The 21,582-nt window shown below is 31.8% G+C and overlaps 2 protein-coding genes across 2 annotated transcripts; both read right to left on the bottom strand.

Annotated features, from left to right (window-relative positions):
- Window positions 1-6,221: 6,221 nt before the first annotated feature.
- Window positions 6,222-10,113, bottom strand: LOC107950568 (putative leucine-rich repeat receptor-like serine/threonine-protein kinase At2g14440). Its single transcript, XM_041096632.1, is given in 8 exon segments — window positions 6,222-6,484; window positions 6,594-6,665; window positions 8,737-8,808; window positions 8,926-8,994; window positions 9,075-9,146; window positions 9,231-9,366; window positions 9,587-9,629; window positions 9,631-10,113. Coding segments are annotated over 8 exon segments (945 nt in total). The 5' UTR covers window positions 10,072-10,113; the 3' UTR covers window positions 6,222-6,444.
- Window positions 10,114-10,653: 540 nt separating this feature from the next.
- LOC107954270 (uncharacterized) lies at window positions 10,654-17,893 on the bottom strand. Its single transcript, XM_016889779.2, has 12 exons — window positions 16,720-17,893; window positions 15,308-15,510; window positions 15,041-15,238; window positions 14,302-14,373; window positions 13,733-13,828; window positions 13,283-13,362; window positions 13,021-13,096; window positions 12,669-12,879; window positions 12,329-12,525; window positions 11,921-12,026; window positions 11,734-11,817; window positions 10,654-11,600 (listed from the first exon to the last, which is right to left on the bottom strand). The coding sequence occupies exons 1-12, from the start codon at window positions 17,231-17,233 to the stop codon at window positions 10,849-10,851; spliced, it is 2,589 nt and encodes an 862-aa protein (XP_016745268.1). The 5' UTR covers window positions 17,234-17,893; the 3' UTR covers window positions 10,654-10,848.
- Window positions 17,894-21,582: the final 3,689 nt, after the last annotated feature.

Here is a 21,582-nt window from a genome sequence, read left to right as displayed (position 1 = left end):
TGAAAACCGATACCAAAATTCAATTATATTTTCTTTGCAAAATAAGGGCATCGATATTTATTTCATGGTATCAATATTTATTTCATCTCATAAAATATTGATACCATTTCTGCATTCTATTTATTTTAAAACTGTTCATTTGGTTAAGTATCAATACCAGATGCAAAAATATCGATACTTAAGTTCAAAAATGGTAAAAACTTATATTTAGAAGTTCCACTTATGCTCAAAATTTACCTGAGCATAATAAAGACATGTAAATCAACATCCAAGCATTCCATTCATGTACAACTCAATTCAATACATCAATATCTAAGCCAAATACATATACTTAAGTTCAACACACCTAAACAATCAACAATTAAAGTACTTCAACATGAATAACTAAGCTTCCAATTTCGTTTGTAAACATACACCAAGGCATTATCATCCATTGCAAGTTCAAATCATCAATCACCCATCATTCTCATAACTATGCATTAACCAAAAACTCACCTAGCATATTAACTTTTCAACCATTTAATCAATATGCATATAATAAAACTACGTTAACAAGACATATTCAATATGACCAATCCTACCAACCACACACATACATATATGTAATACTAATAACATAGAAACTCAAATACCAACAAGGTACAAAATGACCATTAAAATACAAAATTAACTTTATAACTCAAAAGATTTCCTAGGTACATGTCAAACCAAAATAAGAATATCACCAACACTTGAATTCGAGATTATCGTTGGATGCTAAGTCGATGTACGAACTGAATAATACCTAACCTGTGCATGAACAACGATAACATACACCAAGTATAACTCAATGGTATTTCTATATCTAATATTAAATTATAATATAAATTATGTAATGCATGACTTAACAACAACATCAAATACAAATTATTATTGGAAAGCTACATCTCATAATGCATCATTTAATATTACAATTCGATTTACTTATAATAATTCAATCTAACATAATTGTAACACATATACATTTCTCCCTATAAATATCAAATAATTTTTTCACATTAATATTATATACACATTCCCGACTTAACTCCAGTATCCTCTATTCAATTTCATTTATAATCAATGTCCCAAATCCATATCGTTATTTCGTCCAATCATACTTATTTACATTATGCAATTATATGTATATATATCACATCTCAAAATAGATTCAATTTCATATTTATATTATTATACAATATTTCCAAAACTATTCACTTTAATCCTCATCGCAAATGATAAATTTGAATCAGATCAATTCAACTCTTTTTTTTATCATTTATAGCTTACCTTATGATCTTCCCATGCAATACAGTTCATAAATGCAGCAATTGAAGTTATTCGGGTTATAGAAACACAAACCGTAAACTCTGAGCTATTCGTCAACGAACTTGTCTTTTCTCTTCTTTTTTGAGGAATCTAGGTTGACGTTAGTTACGGAATAAAAATAAACAACATATTTCATCAATATACATACAATTTCACATACAATTACTAATTAATGCAACTTTTACATTTTAATCAATTTAGTCCCTAAAACCGGGACTAACATAACTTTCACATTTAATCCCGAATTTTTATACCAATTTCATGTAAATTTAACTTCCTATTTCTCATTTCTACCTCTAAATTTTAAAATTTTCATAATTTAGTCATTTTTCACATCTAACCTAAAAATCTATCAAATTAGTCCCTAAAACTTTAACTAACCAACAATGGTAACATCTTCAATCTTAAATAGTACTGAAAAATATAATATGGAAGCTAATTCGAGGCACCAAAATTCTAAAACTATAAAAATTATAAGGAACAGATAAAAATTGCACTAACCAAATTAAGCTTAAACCTAGCAAACCCTCGTTTCTCTTCTTCTCCCTAGTCTTTCTTGTTTCGAAAATGAAGCAATTGAAAAGAGAATTATCACTTTCTCTTTCAATCTACTACTAGTATTTTGTTTTTATTAAAATAATCCATTTTTATAACTTAAATTTTAATTTAACTTATAAAATATTATATAAGATATCTATATATACTGTTAACCTGCCACATGTTTTTATTTTAGGGAACAATTGTTACTTTAATCCCCTTAATTAACTTTAAATTATAATCCCTTGGGAAATCACACTTTTACCGCTTATACGATTTAGTCTGTGTACTTAAATTAAACACCAATTCGATGAAATTACTGAACCGAAATTCAATTTGCCTCTAATATAACTCCATAAATATTTAATAAAAATATTTACGAGTCTATTTTATGGAAACGAGGTCTCGATACCTCAATTTTTAAAAACCACCAACTTTAGAACCGATACACTTGTACCTTGTCTAACTTTCTAAATAATTAAAATTATTAGACCAAACCTCAATATAATACTGTAATCCTCTCGTAAATATTAATAAATAATATTCACAAATTCTATAATCAGAAAACAACATTCCAAACCACCGTTTCCGACTCCATTGACTTTTGGGTTGTTACAAGAGCGAAAATGCATCCGGGTTCGAGGTTTTAGATGTCGTTGCACTATCCTCCAGGGGCGTAGCCAGGGGGCTGGCAAGGGCCCCGGGCCCCCTAAAATGGAAAATTTTCCATTTAAGCCTCTTTAAAATTTATAAAAATTTAAATTAGTAAAGATAAAATTACACTTTAACCCCCTAAAAATGATAAAAATTAATTTAATCCTAAAATATAGATATTAAAAGAATTTACATTTTTATTATCGTAAAAATATATAATTTAATTTTATAAAAATGATGAAATTTGATGAACTAAAACAGTAAAATTACATTTTTATTATTGTAAAAATATATAATTTAATTTCGACCTAAAAAAATTCTATGTTGGCCCCGCCATCCTCGTTACACGAAAGCTTTGAATTTGGGCATTAACTTCCTAGCATGGAGGAGTTTTAATTTGGATTGATGAGCTGATATCTAATGTGGGTATGGATAGAGTCCACATGTTCAAGGCTTGGTGGGTGAATAATTTGTATATCTGGTTCTCCCTCCTGCAATGTTTTTTTTTTGTTTCGAATGCCAATTTTTTTTATTGGTTTTCTGATGTCTCTATATGGTACTAATGGTTGTGAGGTTACCTAGGGATTTTATTCAGGCTTTTTGATGAATTATACAGGTTGAGAATTAAAACAAGCCAAATTTAAAATAAATAAAAAAACCCCCCAAAAAAGGGAGTTCATGTGGAAAAGGTGGAATGATAGCGATGGTGTTTAAAATATAAGTACAATTATATAACGTAAATAGAGGTAGGGGTGAGCATTCGATCGAATCGAATCGAAAATTTTTGAGTTAATCGAGTTTTCGAATCTCATTTTATCATTCTAACTTTATTTGAAATTTTCTCGAATCGAGTCGAGTGAGATGGAATTCGAATCGAATCGAATCGAATATATTTGTTCGAGTTAAATTTTAAAAGATAATTTTGGGTCTTTGTAACCATTGTCACCCATCGTAATAAAATTTGTCCACATTAATCAAATTTTTTATTAACTTTCATCGCTTCATAATTTATTTATTAATTTTTTATATATTGGTTAGTTTTTTTGCTTGCTTAGTTGTTTTAATTATCTTCAGATTCTTGTCACTATGTATTTTAGAATTAAAAAATATATTAAATGTAAAAATATAATTTTTTAATAAAAGTTATTTTAAAAATAAAATGTGAAATTAATACCAATATAAAATTTTAACACGAATATTTTATGGCATAATTAATAATTCAATTTTAATATAAATATTCAATATGACTAAACAATTCAATAATATAAATAATATAAAATGTGAAATTTAATTTAATAATATAAATAGTAGATATAAATAAAATTATTACTATTTATGTTTAGTGATTTTTTTTGGATAATTTTGATTTTTTATTTGAGAGTAAAGGGTGAGAAGTAAAAGTTTAGGGGAAAAATAAAAAGTTTTGGGGAATAAAAGTTTGAGTGAAAGTAAATAGGGGGGAGTAAAATTTTGGAGGAAAAATATTAAAAAAAAATTGGAGGGGGGGTTTGGGATAAATGGGAGGTGGGATGAGAAGAGAATAAAAGTTTTAGGGGAAAAGTGGGAGGGAGTAAAAATTTTGGGGGAAAATAAAAGGTTTTGAGAGTTTTTGGGAGTAAAATTTTGAGAAAAAATAAATGGGAGAGTAAAATTTTGGTGGGAAATGGATTTTGGGTAGATTGGGGGGTTGGGAGGGGAGGGAAGTAAAAGTTTAGGGGGGAAAGTGGGAAGGAGTAAAAGTTTTGAGGGAAAAGTAAAAAGATTTGGGAGTTTGGGGTAAAAATGTAAAATATTATAGTTTGATATTCGAATTATTCGAGTTATTCGAATTCGAAAACTCAACTCGATTCGAACTCGAAATTCGAACAAAAATTCGAGTTGATTCGAATAACTCGATTCGTTTAACTCGAAATTTGAATTTTTTTCGATTTTTTCGAGTGGAATCGAGTTTTGCTCACCCCTAAATAGAGGTTTGATTTTCCATTGCAGAAAAAAAAAGGAATAATTACTTATAAGGGCTTGAATTAGCTGGTCAAAGGTTGATAAATAGATACACGGTATTTCTTGATTGGTCAACATGCCACGCATTAAAAAGTGTAATGACGTTAGGATCATGTACCAAAATGATTAATGGAAATAAAGTATGGGTACGTAATATGATATCACATTAGAATAAATTTCAAAGTATAGAAGTCATCTATACCACTATCCCTAAAGAATGATTCAAAGAATTTCAATGAAAAACCATATGTATTCTCTAATTTAGCTTTGATGACACGTGTAAAAATATCCCATAAATAAAATTATATTATATCTTTATAATAATAGAAATTTTAAAACATTACTTGAAATAAAAATGGCTATTTGAATTATCTTTAATTATTTTTTAATCTGAGGTTGTAAATATTCTAATTATTTTTAACAAGTATAAACCTAATAAATAGAAGAAGAATTAATTTAGATATGATTAATTTTTAATCTCGAACTGGAATATTTATTTAATGATAAAGACAAAAAGAGGAGGCTTGTTACTTGTGGACTCTTTTCGAGTACCTGTATCAGTGTTTCTATTTTGTTTCAAAGATTTAGGGTGCGTTTGGTTCGCTGTATTAGATTAGATGTGTATTGGATTAGATGTGTATTGGGATTAGAGGTGTATTAGATTAGAGGTGTAATAACTAATCCACTGTTTGGTTGAATGTAATGGAATAGAGGCGTAATAGTAATCTTGTGTTTGGTTGAATGGAATAGAGGTGTAATAGCATAATGGAAAAAACTAAAATGACTAGAATACCCTTAGCATAAATTTGTTTTGGTAAATGATTATTGTTATTGTTATTTAAATTTTAATAATATTATTATCAATAATAAATAATTTAATCATATTTAAACATAATTATTATTAAATATATTATAATTAAAATATATAATTTAATAAAATTCTTAATAATCAATATTCTTATATGAATTTACTCAAATCATAATATATGATACTATAAAATATAAATTAACATAATTATTATTAAATATATTATAATTAAAATATATAATTTAATAAAATTCTTAATAATTAATATTCTTATATGAATTTACTCAAATCATAATATATGATACTATAAAAGATAATTTGAAATAATTAATATTAAATATATTTTAATTAAAATATATGATTTAATAAAATTTAAAATAATTATAACTAATAAATTATCTTATATGAATTTGTATAATTTAAAATAATTATTATTACATATAATTTAATAATAATATATAATTTCATAAAATTCTTGATAATAAATTTTCTTATATGAATTTATACAATTTAAAATAATTAATATTAAATATAATTTAATAATAATATATAATTTCATAAAATTCTTAATAATAAAATGTTCTTATATGAATTTACTAAAATCAAAATATAACTTGAGAATTATAATCTGCATAAACACTCAATCCGAGTTCCAAACATACGTGCCAAGGAAGACGATTATTAAACGTGTCATTGTATTATTTTGGCTTGTTTCATGTTTAAGTTGATAAGAGAATTCTTGGACCGCCAAGATTTACATAAATTAAGTAAAATTTAGTTTCAACTGTATCGGTTCAAAACAAGTAAGATTTGCCAGTCCATGTTTTGCTGGCTTTTAAGTTTAAAACAGATGGCATATAGCTGACAATTTTCATCGAGGAAAACAAGTAGTCTGTTCTACCCAAAATATCTCAAGAGTTTTAAACAAAAGGTAGTTAGTTAGATGTAAACACGCCTTTTCTGAAAGCTACAAATGTCAATAGCTAGTTCTTAATTACAAGCAGATCATCCTCCTTGCATATGGGCACCTAGTTCACCAAACTGATCATCAGCTTCCACAGTATCCTCAGACAGGCGAACTGCATCCAGCTTCTGTTTCAAGAAGGTGATGGGGATAAAAACTGATTTCCAGAAGTCCTGAAACAAATTAAAATGTAGATTAATCTTGCAGTTTTATAGTTCAGAAGAGTTAAAGCTTGAAGTTTATAAGCTAAGAATGACATGACTAGTGTAAATTTATACTTACCTCAAGTCCAGTCCTGGTTTTCCTACAAGACTATCCGGTATTCGCCCAGTCAGATTATTGTTTTGTAAGAATCTAGAAGACAAAAAAAAAAAAAAGATTAAGTAAAACAACCTAGATGGAAAGGAATGCTTGTAGGAAACAATATGTGTGTGTAGACATAGATGGCATTTGTCATGATATCTACAAAATTGTATACCTATAGTAAAGCTTTCATATGTTATTACAATGATAGGTGGATGTAATTAGAAAGCTACTGGAGAACAGAGACATGTTTCAGCTTTTTATTTTGCATGGTTATGTTGCAAATTGAACTCAAATCAGCAAACATCAAATAAGTTTTACGGTTTGCCACAACTAAGAACAAAACCCTTAACTACCTATGTTAAGCAAGGAAGTGAAGGACCACAAACCATATGAAACGATAGCTCTTCCTGCCAATATATAGGACACACTAATTGCCAGTCCTACAGAACTCATGTTTTAGCTAAAAGGAGTTAGGTAAACTAAGAAGGGTGAATTGGTTAATTAGAAGTTTCGAGCTATTTTAAACCAAATGAGTTTCTCCATAAAACTAAAGGGATAGGCAATTCTAAATGAAATTAAAGATCAAACTCAAGATTTACCAACATTTAGTCCTTTTCCAAAGACACCTATGATCTCCACCTTGGCTCTGTCACCAAGAAGTTCAGTCCACTAGTTTTTCAATATTACTTCCTTTTCAAGGTTAAGATATAACCTTCAGAAATTCAACTCAAATACTTGGTTTTACCCAAATCTTAAAAGTGCGCTCTAGAGGTTCAGTCCCCTTATATTTACAAACTCAAGATGATATGCATAGATTTTTTACCTCACAGAGGTTGGTTTGTGTAAATATTTGGTACAAAGAGATAATATAATACATTACGGTAAAGTAAAAGAGATGAAGAATTTAAAGCTTTAAGACTGGTTGAAGAATTGAATCTATGACTCCTGCAATTGAAATCTCTTCAAGTGAACAGGGTTGGGAAGGCCCTGTTTATGTTGAAGACTCAACTGTTGGTTTTGCTCCAAATTCAACCCTTGGATTGCTGTCAAGTGATGAAGGAACAATCCCTTCCTTTAAGGTATCAAGTTTTTTTGCTTTCCAGCCAAAAGGTGATTCTATTTGTATAAAGATCGATCCTTCTTAACAGAATATCAATCTTTTTGCTTCTCAAGCAAAAAGAAATATTCTGTTAAATTGATCCCTTATGCTTGTCAAGCCAATTTTAAAATTCAAAATATCTGAGAATCCATCGATTCAATCTCGTTGGGCTTGACAACCAAAGGGACCATTCTGCGTGAAAAAGGATTATCATTTCCACCACGGATTCAATCCTTTTCCTCAAATATAAAATTCTAAACAATTTTATCTTTGAAAAATATTGACTTTTAACTTAGAAAACATTTGAAAAAAGATTAGTTCTTTGAGAACTTTGTGTTTTGAGAAATGAATCAAGTTCAATATATTAAAATATTTTCAGGTGTTCTTCAAAGCAAATAGCACAAATCATATACCTTAAAATAACACTTACAAACTTTTCAATATACTCAATCAAGCTATTTAGCTGAATGTTTTGTCATTTCAAAATAAGGGTCAATCCAAGGGTAACATTATGCAATTTATGCCTCCATTAACAAGGATATTTTTCAGGTCATGTTATTCTCCATTAATATAGGAAAGAAACCATGGTGCAAAAGACCAGGTACATGGGTCCAACAATAATAAGCTCAAGGGTCAGAATCAAGAAAGGATGACAAGACACAATGTTTTAAGTCTAGCACATTCATCTCCCACCATTTTATGATGCAATCTAAAAGAATTACTTGGGGCAATATAGTACGAATCTGATTGACAGATCAAGTGTCAAACATAAAATAACAAAATATCTTTGATCCAAATTTTTCATGCAACTTGAATCTAACAAATTAGCCAATATCCTCAAGAGGAATTTAATTGTTTTAATACTGATTTACCCTAAATATAAACAGAGTTGAATCAGTTTAGTATCTAACCTGATTAAAGATTATAATGCATTAGTCACACTAAAGTGGTTGTTATTATTTAAAACTTTATCAGAAACAAATTCATTAAAACAAACTGTATTGTGTAAGAATGATTTACAGTTCACGCAAGCTTCTCACTTCTCCAAGTGATGAGGGAATATCTCCATTGAACTGATTATCTTCCAAATGCCTTTAACAAAAAAAGGTAGCATATTAATGTAGTCAGACAATTCTAAATGAACCCTTGTACCAACTACTTAGGTAGCCAATTAAGTAAAAGAGAAAAAACATGATAAAAATAACTTACAACACTTCTAGTAGCCTTAAAGAACTGAGATTAGGTATTGTTCCTGATAAACTGTTATTACCGAGCCAACTGTTGAGGGAAAGGGAAATTCAATTAGAATGTTATTACCTCTGAAATTCATCACTTGAAATATAGTTTTAATATCATACATGCCAGTCAGTGCAGTTAAATTAGCAATGCTTGAAGACAATGATCCTGAAAGACCCATACTAGTCAAGTTCCTGAAAACAAACAAAAAACAAGTTGTCTGAGCAAGAGTAGACGACGCATAGACAACAAAAATAAAAAGCATCTTAACTACTCACAAAGTAACCACACGAATTCGTTCACCCTCAGAACATGTAATTCCAGTCCATGTGTAATAAAGGGGCAGGCAAGGATCACCATTCCAATCAAGTGGAGGGTTCCGCAAACTGCTTTTCATTGCGTTTAAAGTTATAACTGCAACAAGAAATTGGGATCCTTTTCAAACAAACAGTATGAGAAGTGAAGAATCCAAACAGTAGTAGCCACTTGTTAACCCAAAAGTTCATTCTTGACATAAAGAGTGCAGTATAACCAGTAACAGACAATCACCACTAAATCAGTTCGAGCATTTACCAAGGAAAAAATTTTCAATTTGATTTCACACAACAGAAGTTGAAATCAGTAGCAACCATACCATCCCTTGTATGAGTTCTTCCTCCTAGGCGAAGAATTTACTCAAATCTCCCCGGCATTGATTAAAGGACTAGTATTCGAATTGGCAGCGGAACTCAAAGTAATCTTTGTTTGACCTTCAAGTGGCCATCTGGTTGCAAAGACCGCAGCTCCTGCTGAAGTCACTTCCAAATTGCTAATATACCTTACTTCATTTATGTGTATGCGAAGCACTCTTGAGCTTGAAAGCATTGAATCACGATTATCCGCAAAATACAAAGCAATGTAGTAAGTTGAGTTCGGAAGTGACAAAGGCGGCCATCTCAACTCCAGGGGTTCCAACTGATCTGTTGAAAGTGCGCTTTCAAATATTTTTGAAGGGGGTATATTCCAGAACCCAGAAACAGATGGAGTGTTATTGCTTGCTATAACAGAAACATTTTCTGCATATGGCTCCCAATATCGATCAAAGAGATCATCAGGGTAACTGGTCAGAGCACAAAACATTTATATTCAGCAATATCAAAGAAAGCGTGCTAAGAAAATGAAACTCCAACTTCAGACTTAACAAGTTTTCAAAGTGACAACAACGATATTGACAGATATTTATTTAATTTTCAAGAGTGTCGACTGGTTGAGAAGGCCAATCGAAAGAGTGACAGATAAGTTGTAAAGAAAAAGAAAAGAAGGGAGAAGGTAGAAGGAAATCAGTCGAAACTTGAGCAAATGGGCAAAAGGTAGAAGGAAGGAAGACAATAGGAAAGGCAATCGGGAGGGTAAAACAGAGAGCAAATCGACAGAAAGCAAATCGGCCAAAAAAGAAAAGAAATGAAATGGGGGGAGCAAGCTTGAAGGAACGGAAGAGGAACACAGGGGATCGGGGAGGGTAAAACAGGGAGGGTTTGCTGAAGTCGTTCCTAATCTGGGCAAAATGGGGGGAATAGAAATCGGTGATTTTCACCGATTAGGAAAGTAACCGATTACACCCGTATTACCAATACTTTAAACCAAACACGGGATAGAGAGGGATTAGGTGGGGTCCACCGATTAGGGGTGTATTGGCTTAGCCAATACATCAAACCAAACATGTTGTTAGAATATCTTCATTCCATGCAAACAAATAATATTTTTTATGTTTGAATTTATTTGTAAGACAATCACCTCGTAACTCAATACAAATACAATCCCAACCAACAGCATACACTGACTGGTAAGACCAGTACCAGGTTCAAAGCCTCTAATCAAAATCAACATTACCGCATCTGCACCTGAACCTGATTACACCTATGGTTGCATATTGAAATATACGCTGTAAGATTCATCTCTGACGCTCTGCAATGGTACCATAAGGTAATTCCTACTTCCCCCTTTTGCAACAAAGCTGATTGGATGGTATGCACTTAATCCGTTGTTCATTCTAAAGCTGGTTGCCTGACTGAATCCGGCCTCAGATGATGATGAGGATGAATTGCAGCTGAGCTTCATGCCAACACTAGAACTATAGTTTACACCGCTATAAATGTAGCATCCCTTTTGGGTTACCGACTCCAATGACACACTATTGTCCTTTCCATCCAATCCATGAACTATGCCAAAACTAGAAGTTGCAGTATCCTTGGGAGGATCAGTTACCACAAGATTATTTTCCGTTCCTTGCTGCACTAAAACCATTCCTGGATAGTCAAACGACTCAAGCATGACCGTTTTACCAATGGCTTCTTCAATGCTTGAAATTTTTTCCAAGGTGTCATCAAAGATGAGCCTGAATGTGGCACGAATAGCAGCATCAGTTCCAGCTTTAGGGAATTTCTCCATTCGGATAGTTTGGTTCATGTTTGTTAAGACAAAAGTTGATTCACCAGACTCTTGGGAAAAAGTAACAAGATGATTGTTATAAGCAGCAGGAACTGGAGAAATCCAGTCCGCATCTGAACCTGTTGAGCCGGTTTTTATGTCCCAGTCACCGCTGCTATAACCGCTGAGCAGGTATGGGCCATAAAGTATTGCCCGCACAGATGCATACTCAGGTCGGTCATCTGAAATTTTATTTAAAGAAAAGAGTTCAACCTTCATGTTATTGATGGTTATTTTGCAGATTATACAAACATAAGCGAAACACATCATTTTGCATATACAGGGAACTAGGAATTCATCATCTAATGAATATACCTTTAATTTGCTCAGTTCTTATACTAATTGGCAAATTAAGTGTCAGTTTATCCCCACCACTCCATTTCACCTGTAAGAAGTTACCTGAATTGAAATGCAATGCACATAAGAAAGAATTAACATACTAGACAAACTGAAGATCTTCTTAGAAAAAAGGAGAGCAGCAAATTATGATTATATTCCGCACCAGGAGCTGGTAGGTTGAGATTCTGAGCATTTAGTGTTGCCTTGGCACTTTTTGACGAGGTCCAGATTGGTATCCTCAAATTCAAAGTAGATAATTGCTCCGATCCCTGCACAAATCAGGTTCTGAATGATCTTTCCGTGTTTCCATTCCACATAAGGAGTTAAGTGTCGCAATTAGTCACACACTTGATGAAACTGAAAAGTCTAGCTTTTTCTCTATGATGTGAAGCCTTAATAAAATATGTACAGAAGCTAATAATATAAACATTAAGGCCAACCAGAAGACAGGAGCCATGTTTGATCATTGCATTTCGTAAGTTTCTTGTATCCATATAAAATAATTTAAAAGGGAACATACATGCAATGAAGACATGCTTGGACCATGAAATGAATTTGTTGTTTCAAGTACCTCTTTTGAAGAGGAAGTCAACGTCACACGAAGGTATGGATCTGAAGAAACAACAGGAATAACTTTCTGGTTGAGCACAATTTTTCCGGATTTCCAATCTAGAGTACTTGATACATATTGGATAATGTAAAGACTAGGGATGCTCCCTTCCTCTTCGAAATATATAGAATCTCCTAACTTGGAAAACGATTCAATTCCTGCCGAGGGACCAAGAAGGAAAACTATTACATGATGGGAAGAACTGCAGAATATGCATCTATGGCCATAATGGTCGGAGAAAAGTTCACTGCAGTTCATTTATCATGGAAGGTATAGTTAAATATGGGCAATGAACCCTAACCTGTACCATAGCAGCACCAAAATGAATTAAATGGTGTTCCCCACTTGTGGTAGCTTACAGCCTTTGAGACTCCACGACCTTGTGGTAGCATGTAAATCATCACTCCAGGTTCTGTGCCCCTTTGGATGCCTAGTACACCATTTGTGAGGGCCCGTTCATAGTAATCTGCATATGCCACTTCTTTTGTCCATCTAAATAGGTGGCGAGAGACCTGAAACCGCCAAAAAAAAGTTTTCATTTCTATATCCCCGCATAAAATTGTTTTGATATTGCGATTGATCAAAATCTTTCAGGATCTAAAATAACTAAGATCCAGCATGAAATTCATAGATTGAAAGAGCAATGGACAAACCTTGAGCATGTTATAAGTTGTGCATGATTCTTCATTCTCAGTCTGTAATGTGCTTGCCAGTCGTTTTGGATCTGACCTTCTCATAGGGAAATACAGAATCACAACAGAATAGGCCAGCAATGGAAGGAACAAAAGTAATTAGATAAAGCTTCAACTATTGTTCTAAACTAAAAATTAGGAGAGCAAATTGGCACCAAGTAAAAGGACAAGATTATTTGATAGAAAAACAGAAAATGCGATCTTGAAAATGACAAGTTAGTACCAGAACTCGCTGACTGATGTTCCTCCTGTTGCATAGCTATGAGAAGAATTAACAATGTCCATAAAGAATGTTGATATTGTCTGGCATCACAAAATAAGAAAAAAAAAAGAAGCAATTAGAATGTTTAAAGAAGTATTCAAAACCACCTTCAGTACAATTTAAATCATTAGAGAAAAGACAAGGTAGTTACGGCATTAAATTGAGAACCCCTAAACCAAAGAAAAAGAAATGCCAAGAATAATTATGCAAGCCTCTCATAGCACAACAAGAAAATTACATATGCAGCAGCAGCATCCAGATATCAGTAGCGCAATGGGCAAAAATGGTGTTATATCCCCATTACCATGTTTAAGGAATTTATACTACATTGGATGTCTTAACACAGTATTGAAATCACGTTTGTTTTCAATCAATCCCAGTTTAGGAATAAAAGCATATCAAGCTATTTACCTTGTAAAGTGGATCACCGGTCACTTCATACCGCATTTGAGATCCAATAACAATAGGAATGTGTGTATTGGCATGGAACCCCGATATATCATCAGCCTATAAAACGAGGAGTTAATAATAGTACATGGTATTAAAATAACTATTTGCTTCATTGTCGTATTTCTGCCTCCTGCATACTATAAGAGTGTACTTTGATCAACCAGAAACCCCTAAACGAAACTAAATCTCGCATAAATTCATTATTCAAAGTCTTGGGTCATCTTGAACATATTGCTTCTGCAACATTTTAAACTAAATATGTTCCACCTAGAAGGAACTTCAGTACTCAACTTCAGAGCAAATTTTCTTGTGAAACTTTTCATCTCAAATTTCTGAACATTCTCATTTTCTGGCCCCAACACTTCAGAAACTGAAGCTCCATAAGATTTGATTTGTCAATGGTTTAGATACAAATAGCATAACACTTTCGATTTTTTTGGGGCTAATTTTTATCAGTAGGATACATACGAAACAGTAGACTGATATATGAATCAACGGTTTTTTTAAACAAAAGAAATCTCGAAAGTTACCTGAACTGCAAGCAATCCTAGAAAACAGGGTTTGTCGAAAAGGTGAGCCAACAACAAATGCTTTGGATTCCCCTGCACAAAGTAAAATGAAAAACTCAATCAAATAAAATTCATAAAGTTAATCTAAGAACTCTGCAACTACACTCAAGAGAGACAGTGATAAGAATTATGCCAGCTTTATCAAGTCAAAATGCTAGATAACAAGTTTTACAGCTTAGAAAATTCAAGACCTCGACCTTTTTTTTCTCCTTGTGAATAAATCTTAAGGCCTTTAGAATCACAGTTTGCACAAAGCACACCCTCATCATATTAGGCAAATATCAGGCCATCATGGTGCTGCTTCTTTCAAAGTCATATTTTATTCATAATTGATTATCTAGTCATAAGCTTAGATTAGTTTGTTGGACACACATATAGCTGACAAAATGAATGCTTATGTCATACTAAGAACATTCAAAGGCTTGCTTCTCATCAAGCATTGAAAGCCCAGTAAGCTTTCCAATATTTTTTAACTATCTGAGATAGTGAGTAATTTGTCAAACATCACTGAAATACGTGAAATGCCATGCACGATTAAACACATATGTTCTGAATACTGTGCTAAATGGAAATTTCAAATTTCTTACATATGCCAGTGAACACTCAAAACAAGCAAGCCAAGACTGACAATTTAAACCACATTGTTGAAGTAAAGAATTCAGATAAAAGCTGAAGAACTTAAACAAAATGGTTTACCCACCGTTATGGCAAACAACCTGTAGAGGACATCATTCATACCACCAGTTTCTTCATTAAGTGACAACCAATGTCTCTCCACAGTGTGCGTTCTTATCACATTCTGAACACGATTATAGAAGTATTCGACCATCCATGTTGTCATATCTAAAGCTTGGGCATCATTAGCAAATGTATATTGATCTAAGAGACCTGCCAAGATCTGTGAAAATGACCAAGTTAGAAGTTATCATACATCTCCTTAACATCAAACTGCAGAACTCGAATCTACCTTGTGAATTGTGTAGTATGGAGCCCAGACAGGTTTTATTGCTTCGAAGCGATCAAAAAGTTCTGATGGAAATGCAGAAAGATATCCTGTGCCCATTTTCTTCTGACAGGCAGATAGCGCAGACACAACGGCTGACATCTTCTCTTTGAGAGTGTCATTGTGAGTGCTAGCCCACATCTGAGCTGTTGCACTCAAGTAATGCCCTTCAAGATACGAAAGGTAATTTTACATTATAAATTTACAATCAATGATCAGAAAGCAAAGATAAAAGTTGAGAGGTGTAACTTGCATCAAGCACATTAAAGTTTCATCGACACCCATGTATAAAACAAAAGCAAGGTAGCAGGAGAATCTAAACATTTTTGCAACTAACATGGCAGGGAACTTGAATAGAATCTATCCACAATAGCTACAAAATGGAAGAAATCTAACTTCAGATAGAACTGAGAATTAAAATATTACAAAGTCCTCTCAAAATGCCATAGCAGATATATTAAAAAGAAAAGAAGTCTTTACTTGACCAATAAAGCAACGCTTCATAGATCATGTCAATTAATGTTTGATCTTGAACGGCTTATAAATGGTTATATAACCTGAATTAACTTTTAAGGTCCCAACAAAGTTTGTACTTGCGATTTAGCAGGGGTGGTAGACTAGTGAACTATATAAATAAATGGATCAATGGAGAGATTATCAGACTGCCAAGTGAAATTTGAAACTAACATATTGGATTGTAGTATCATGAATTTCTTTGGCTGCAATGGATACCTAAAGGTATGAATAGAGTAGAATTAATGCTTTTACTAAGTATGCTCAAAGGCTAGAAAAGGAGCAAGTGATGTATATGGATTAGATGCTATGTTGCTCCGACTTCATTTTTGTTTAAGTACTCGTGTCCAACACATGGGAATGGTGATGTGATCTCCGAGAATTCATACATGAAAAAACTTAAAAATGTCTGACCATACCCGTGTTGGACTTATAGCCGTATCATTCGACTATACCAGTCAAGATTAAGGAGCTCCTTTAGACAAGAGAGAAGAGAAATAAAACAAAAGAGAACCCTAACAAGCCAAAACTTTACTCCAAAAAGGATGTCCCTAATTCAAACCGCCAATCTCCCAAGTTTACTATCAAAACCTAACTGCAAAAGTTGCTGCATGGAAACTAGCAGAAGAGTAGACTTCAAAAACAAAAAAGAAGAATGGCATGATTACTGTTCCATTTCCCATTCATTCATTTACTTTTTAAAGGTTATAGAGAATCCCCTTCTAAATGAGCAAAAAGTAGTTGAATTAAATGTTTCCGCATCAGAATAACATAATTTAATAATAAATTACAGCGGCATGCAAAAAGGCAGTAAATTAATAGCTTTTTTGACAGCATGGAAATGGAAGCAAAGCCATGATTACCTACAAAATGACCACGGAGCTCAACATCTGGGGCTTCCCACCCTCCGTATGGCTTCCCAGGCGTTGGCAAATTTGCAGTTTTCCTAAAACTCCAAACCAAATTATCCACATCCAGCATCAATAAATACTTCAAGTTGGTCTCTTGTGCTCTTCCTTGAATCGAATCTGAATCCAATCTAACGTCATGCAGTGATATCTCCTTCAAGAAATCTCCACCCACCTTGAAACTACCAGGATTCTTCATTTTCTTATACATCATTGACCAACTCAGTTCATCAGCCTCTTGTCTTAAGATTTTCCTTGGTAATAAATCAGACCAAGCGGAGTCATCAGTTGGGATCAAGTGGTAATGAGCAAACATCTCTTGCTTCCATGTCTCGTTTTGTGATTTCAACAGTTGGTAACGAAAAGTATGCGATGAAAGTTGAGTTGGAGTGTTGGTACACTCCTTGCTCAAAACACTCCCAATTACGGATAAAATAGCTAATACTTGAAACAGAGTAGAACCCTTCATTTTTCTTTCAATGAAAACTTCAAAAAAAAAAAAACCAAATATTTCTGTAGAATTAAATTAAAGATGGTAGCGAAACTGAGACAAGGATCAAAGACGTTCTCCAAGAATACCAATGAACATTATCCAAAACCCAGAAAGGACAACCAAAAAAATGTATTGAATTGAATATTCCCAACACAGTAAAAATCATTAAGACCCCATTAGAATAATAATAATATTATATAGGTTGCAACTTTATTAACAAATTACCCAGAAACCTAAAAAGAAGCAGCTAAGACCCCAACTTCAAGCTAAGAAGGATCGAAGAAAAGAATTGTAGTAGGAATAGTTTAAAGCATAGCGCAACATGTGACTCCCGATTCTCTTCATTTATACAAAAAAAACGAAACAGAGCAGAGAACCCCAAGCATTCAGACAAGGTTAGAAAGACATCTCGTGAAAGGTAAGAAATGTTTTTATCTTTTTTAATGCTTTAAAATTGGATAAAAAATCATTGAAAAACAAAGATATTTTATAGGGGGAAGAGTCAGAGACTTATCACGGGTAATAAGTCATTTTCCAAGGGGGTTTGGTTTGTCGACTGAGTCAGACACAGAGACAGAATCGGCATTTCTAGTTTTACAGTGAAAGAGAATCACAAAGCAAAGTAAAGGAGAATCTCCGTGATCTTAAGTGAAATCCTTCCATTTATTTAACTGCCTTCGCTTAAAAGTCTGGATTTTTTGGGTCTAATTATGGTTTTAGTCCTTTACTATGTTGAATTTGAAATTTAATCTTATTCTCTACTGGTAGATCCAACTTGATGACGTTATTAATTGTTCTTTTATGGTTATTGGTACACACTTAAGGCAGCTAGAAAATTTAGTTAGAATTTAAACATATTCATTTAATAATTAACAATTGTTTAAGATTGATTTTGCTACCAACAACCTCTTAATCCAATGGTAAGAGTATTATGTTGTAGAAATAATTCCATTAAAGTATAAAAATTAAATCTAAAAAATTTGAAGGGATTACAATAAGAATTATGCCTTTTTTTTCGCTTTCTCTAGTTTTTGAGTTTTTGTTACCATAATTCTATGCCATCCATGCGTTTTTGAAGGCTTAATTGCCAACGTTTAAATTAATTTAACTACAACAGTAATTTTAAATGCATTATTTAAAAATATATAATTTTTTTTGTTTAGATATAAATACTTAAACATTGTTTCTAACGCAGGAGGATATTGATTCGAGTGCGTTAGATTGCATTATTTTCTTATTTATGGATCAAGAGACTATGCCTAATTTTAAGTATTGTATAAAAAATGATCTACTTTAATTAAATTTTTTTTCTTTTTACCAATATTATACCAAATAATATCCCTTAATTGGAGATGAATCCATTCCAAGACTGAGATATTATCGTTGTAATTGGTGTTGAACTTTTTGGTGTTTGACTGGGTTTAAATTTTCTAATGAAGAATCAGTAAAATTTGTAGGACGGAATTTCTTTTGTAAATTAAAAATTAAATATTGAAGAGAAAAAGAACATCTATTTTGAAATAATTAATTAATTAATTAATCAAGTTAGTGATTTATACATAACGAAGAAAGAGAAAATATATAGTATAAGTTAAAAAAGTAATGAACTTAAAAAAAAAAATCATGGAGTTAAACACAATTTGGCACTATTTCTTTTACAGATCCCTTCAACCTTGCGAATCTATTTTCTTCTCATCCTCTATTTGTTTTATTTTTTTATTTTTTGGTTAAAATAATTCTCAAGTTATTTAATTTGAGGTTCCTTCTATTTGAAATTAAAAATTTCTATTAAAGAAATTGGCATATGACATCCTACAATTGGCTACCACATTTATAAACAAAGTAATATTTAAACTTTAAAGTACCCAAATAGACATTTTCAAAGTAGATATACCATATCAAAAGTTATAATAAAAGAAAGGGACTAAATATGGTATTATACATTTTCTTTTTGGGATTTCTTTTCTTCACTCCAAATCACACGTGCCAAATCATTAAAGAGAGAGAGAGAGAGAGAGAGCTAGCTGTAAACATAAAGAGGCAGCCAAACATTAAACGGTGGCGTAAATGTGTGTTGGTTTGTTATAGAATCTTTGTCAAACCATCACTATTTGTGCTTTGACAATATTTAGTAATTATTGAAGGAGATCACATGTTCCCTCGTGAATAATGTTAAGTATCTTAATATAGTAAAGCATGTATTTTAAATTTAAAATTAAATCAAATTTCTTATTTTTATCAAATAATAGTTTGCATATATGGAAACTAAACTATATCGTTTTTATTTTGGTTTCTCAATTATAAAATTTTTTAATTTTTTTATTAACATTGTGAATTAATATAATGGTAAATTTAATTGTAAATTAATATAATTAATAGATCACATGTTCCCTCGTGAATAATGTTAAGTATCTCAATTATGCTTCAGTTATATAGTTAACCAAAAGATAATACATCTTTATAAAATTAATAATGGTAAATTTAATTCTTATTGTTTAGACATTTTTTTAATTTAATTTAAATTCTAAAAAGTTTAGTCTTAAATGTTTACATATATTGTCAATTTGATATGAGTTATTTGCACCAAATGTTCCACTACGAACCTAATTATAAATTAGTCTTCAAACTTTAAAATATTCTAAATATATTCCCAAACTATTAAGATTATATCAATCAAGTCTTTCTATTACTAAAACCACTAATTTAACTGTTACATGACACATTAGATTTTATATTTCTTAATTTAAAATGAAAATATAAAGAAAACTAAAATGTTAAAATGAAAAAAAAGAGAAGTTAAAATGAAAAATAAAAAACTAAAACGTTGTTGCATAACTTTGCTTATAGTTTTTTATTGTTTTTAACAAAACTAGTTTTTACTTTTAAAAGTTATGCTACAACATTTCAATTTTCTTTTAAATTGTTTTCACTTACTTTTTTTATTTTAATGTTTTATTTTTCTTTAAAATTTTTATTTTAAATTATCCATATAAGATCTAACATGTTACTTAAGTCAAATTAACGGTTTTAGTAACCATGAGACCTAATTGATGTAATCTTGATAGTTTGTGGATATAATTAAAACGCTTACAAGTTTAAGGACCAATTTAGAATCAATGTCATAATTTAGAGACGTTTGGTGAATTAACTCATTTGGTATTTATTCTAAAAAAATACATAATAAATTTAAAAAATAAAAAACAACATAAAATCATTAAAAAACAAAATTTTCAAGATTATAAAATATTAAAAACTACATAAAAAATTTAAAATAATCAAAAGAAGCATAAAAATTCTAAATAATAAATAAATGACAAGAATAGGGTAAACTTTTTCAATCTTATTCATAGACCTCAAGAGTATACATAATATTTATACTGCAGTAGTCACGCAGGAATAGGAAAAATATATAATATGTTCCTAAATATATAAAAACATATATAATATATTCCTAAATATATGCCTAAAAGATATGTAATATATTTAGATATTCCTAAAAGATAATATCTCATAATAATATCCTAACACCACTCAAGTTGTAGCATACAGATCATAAATGCCCAACTTGCTCAGAAGGTATTCAAATTTTGGCTTGCCAAGTGCCTTTATAAAAATGTTAGCCAACTGAACGGAGGTTGGAACATAAAAAAGGTGCAATCAACCCATCCTAGATTGCATCCCTAACAAAGTGACAATCCACTTCAATTGCAATATGCAACGCAAATTGACTATGGCCTCGAGAGCATCGTTCCTCTCTGTCAGCTTATTCCTAGTGGAATTGAGTGCCCCTTCTATTCTTTCCACATTGGTCTTGTGAGACTCCAACACAAAGTCCCTGAGTTGATCCCTCATTGAATCAAACTCATTGGTGCGTCCCTTGACCTCTTCAAGCATCTTTCTCACGTCCTCCATGGACCACTCGAGATTGACCATTTGTTCTTCTAAAGCCATCACCATGTCCCTTGACTGACTCGTAGTGGTGATGGAAAAGAAGAATCGTCGCCAACCATTGAGAACGATGAAAAAAAATGTATGTTAAAACAACAAGCTTAGACAAGGCCCTCAAAAGGAATTATTAAATCGAGAAGAGGACATCAGAAAACAATGAATGAGAAGAATAAAGAAAGAAAAGGTTGGTGGGAGGGACAAAAAGGCAAGCGATAGCCAACCTAAAGGTTGACACCGCGGTGCCGCCGAGCAAAACAAAAGATAATAAGCAAACGACTTGAAGAAGAAAAAAATAAATAAAAGGGGAACCTAAGCTCTTGATACCATGACAAGAATAGGGTAATCCCTTTCAATATTATTCATAGACCTTTAGAGTA

Source organism: Gossypium hirsutum, chromosome D07, assembly GCF_007990345.1.
Source record: "Gossypium hirsutum isolate 1008001.06 chromosome D07, Gossypium_hirsutum_v2.1, whole genome shotgun sequence".
NCBI lineage: Eukaryota > Viridiplantae > Streptophyta > Magnoliopsida > Malvales > Malvaceae > Gossypium > Gossypium hirsutum.
This window is presented reverse-complemented; position numbering and strand designations above follow the sequence as displayed.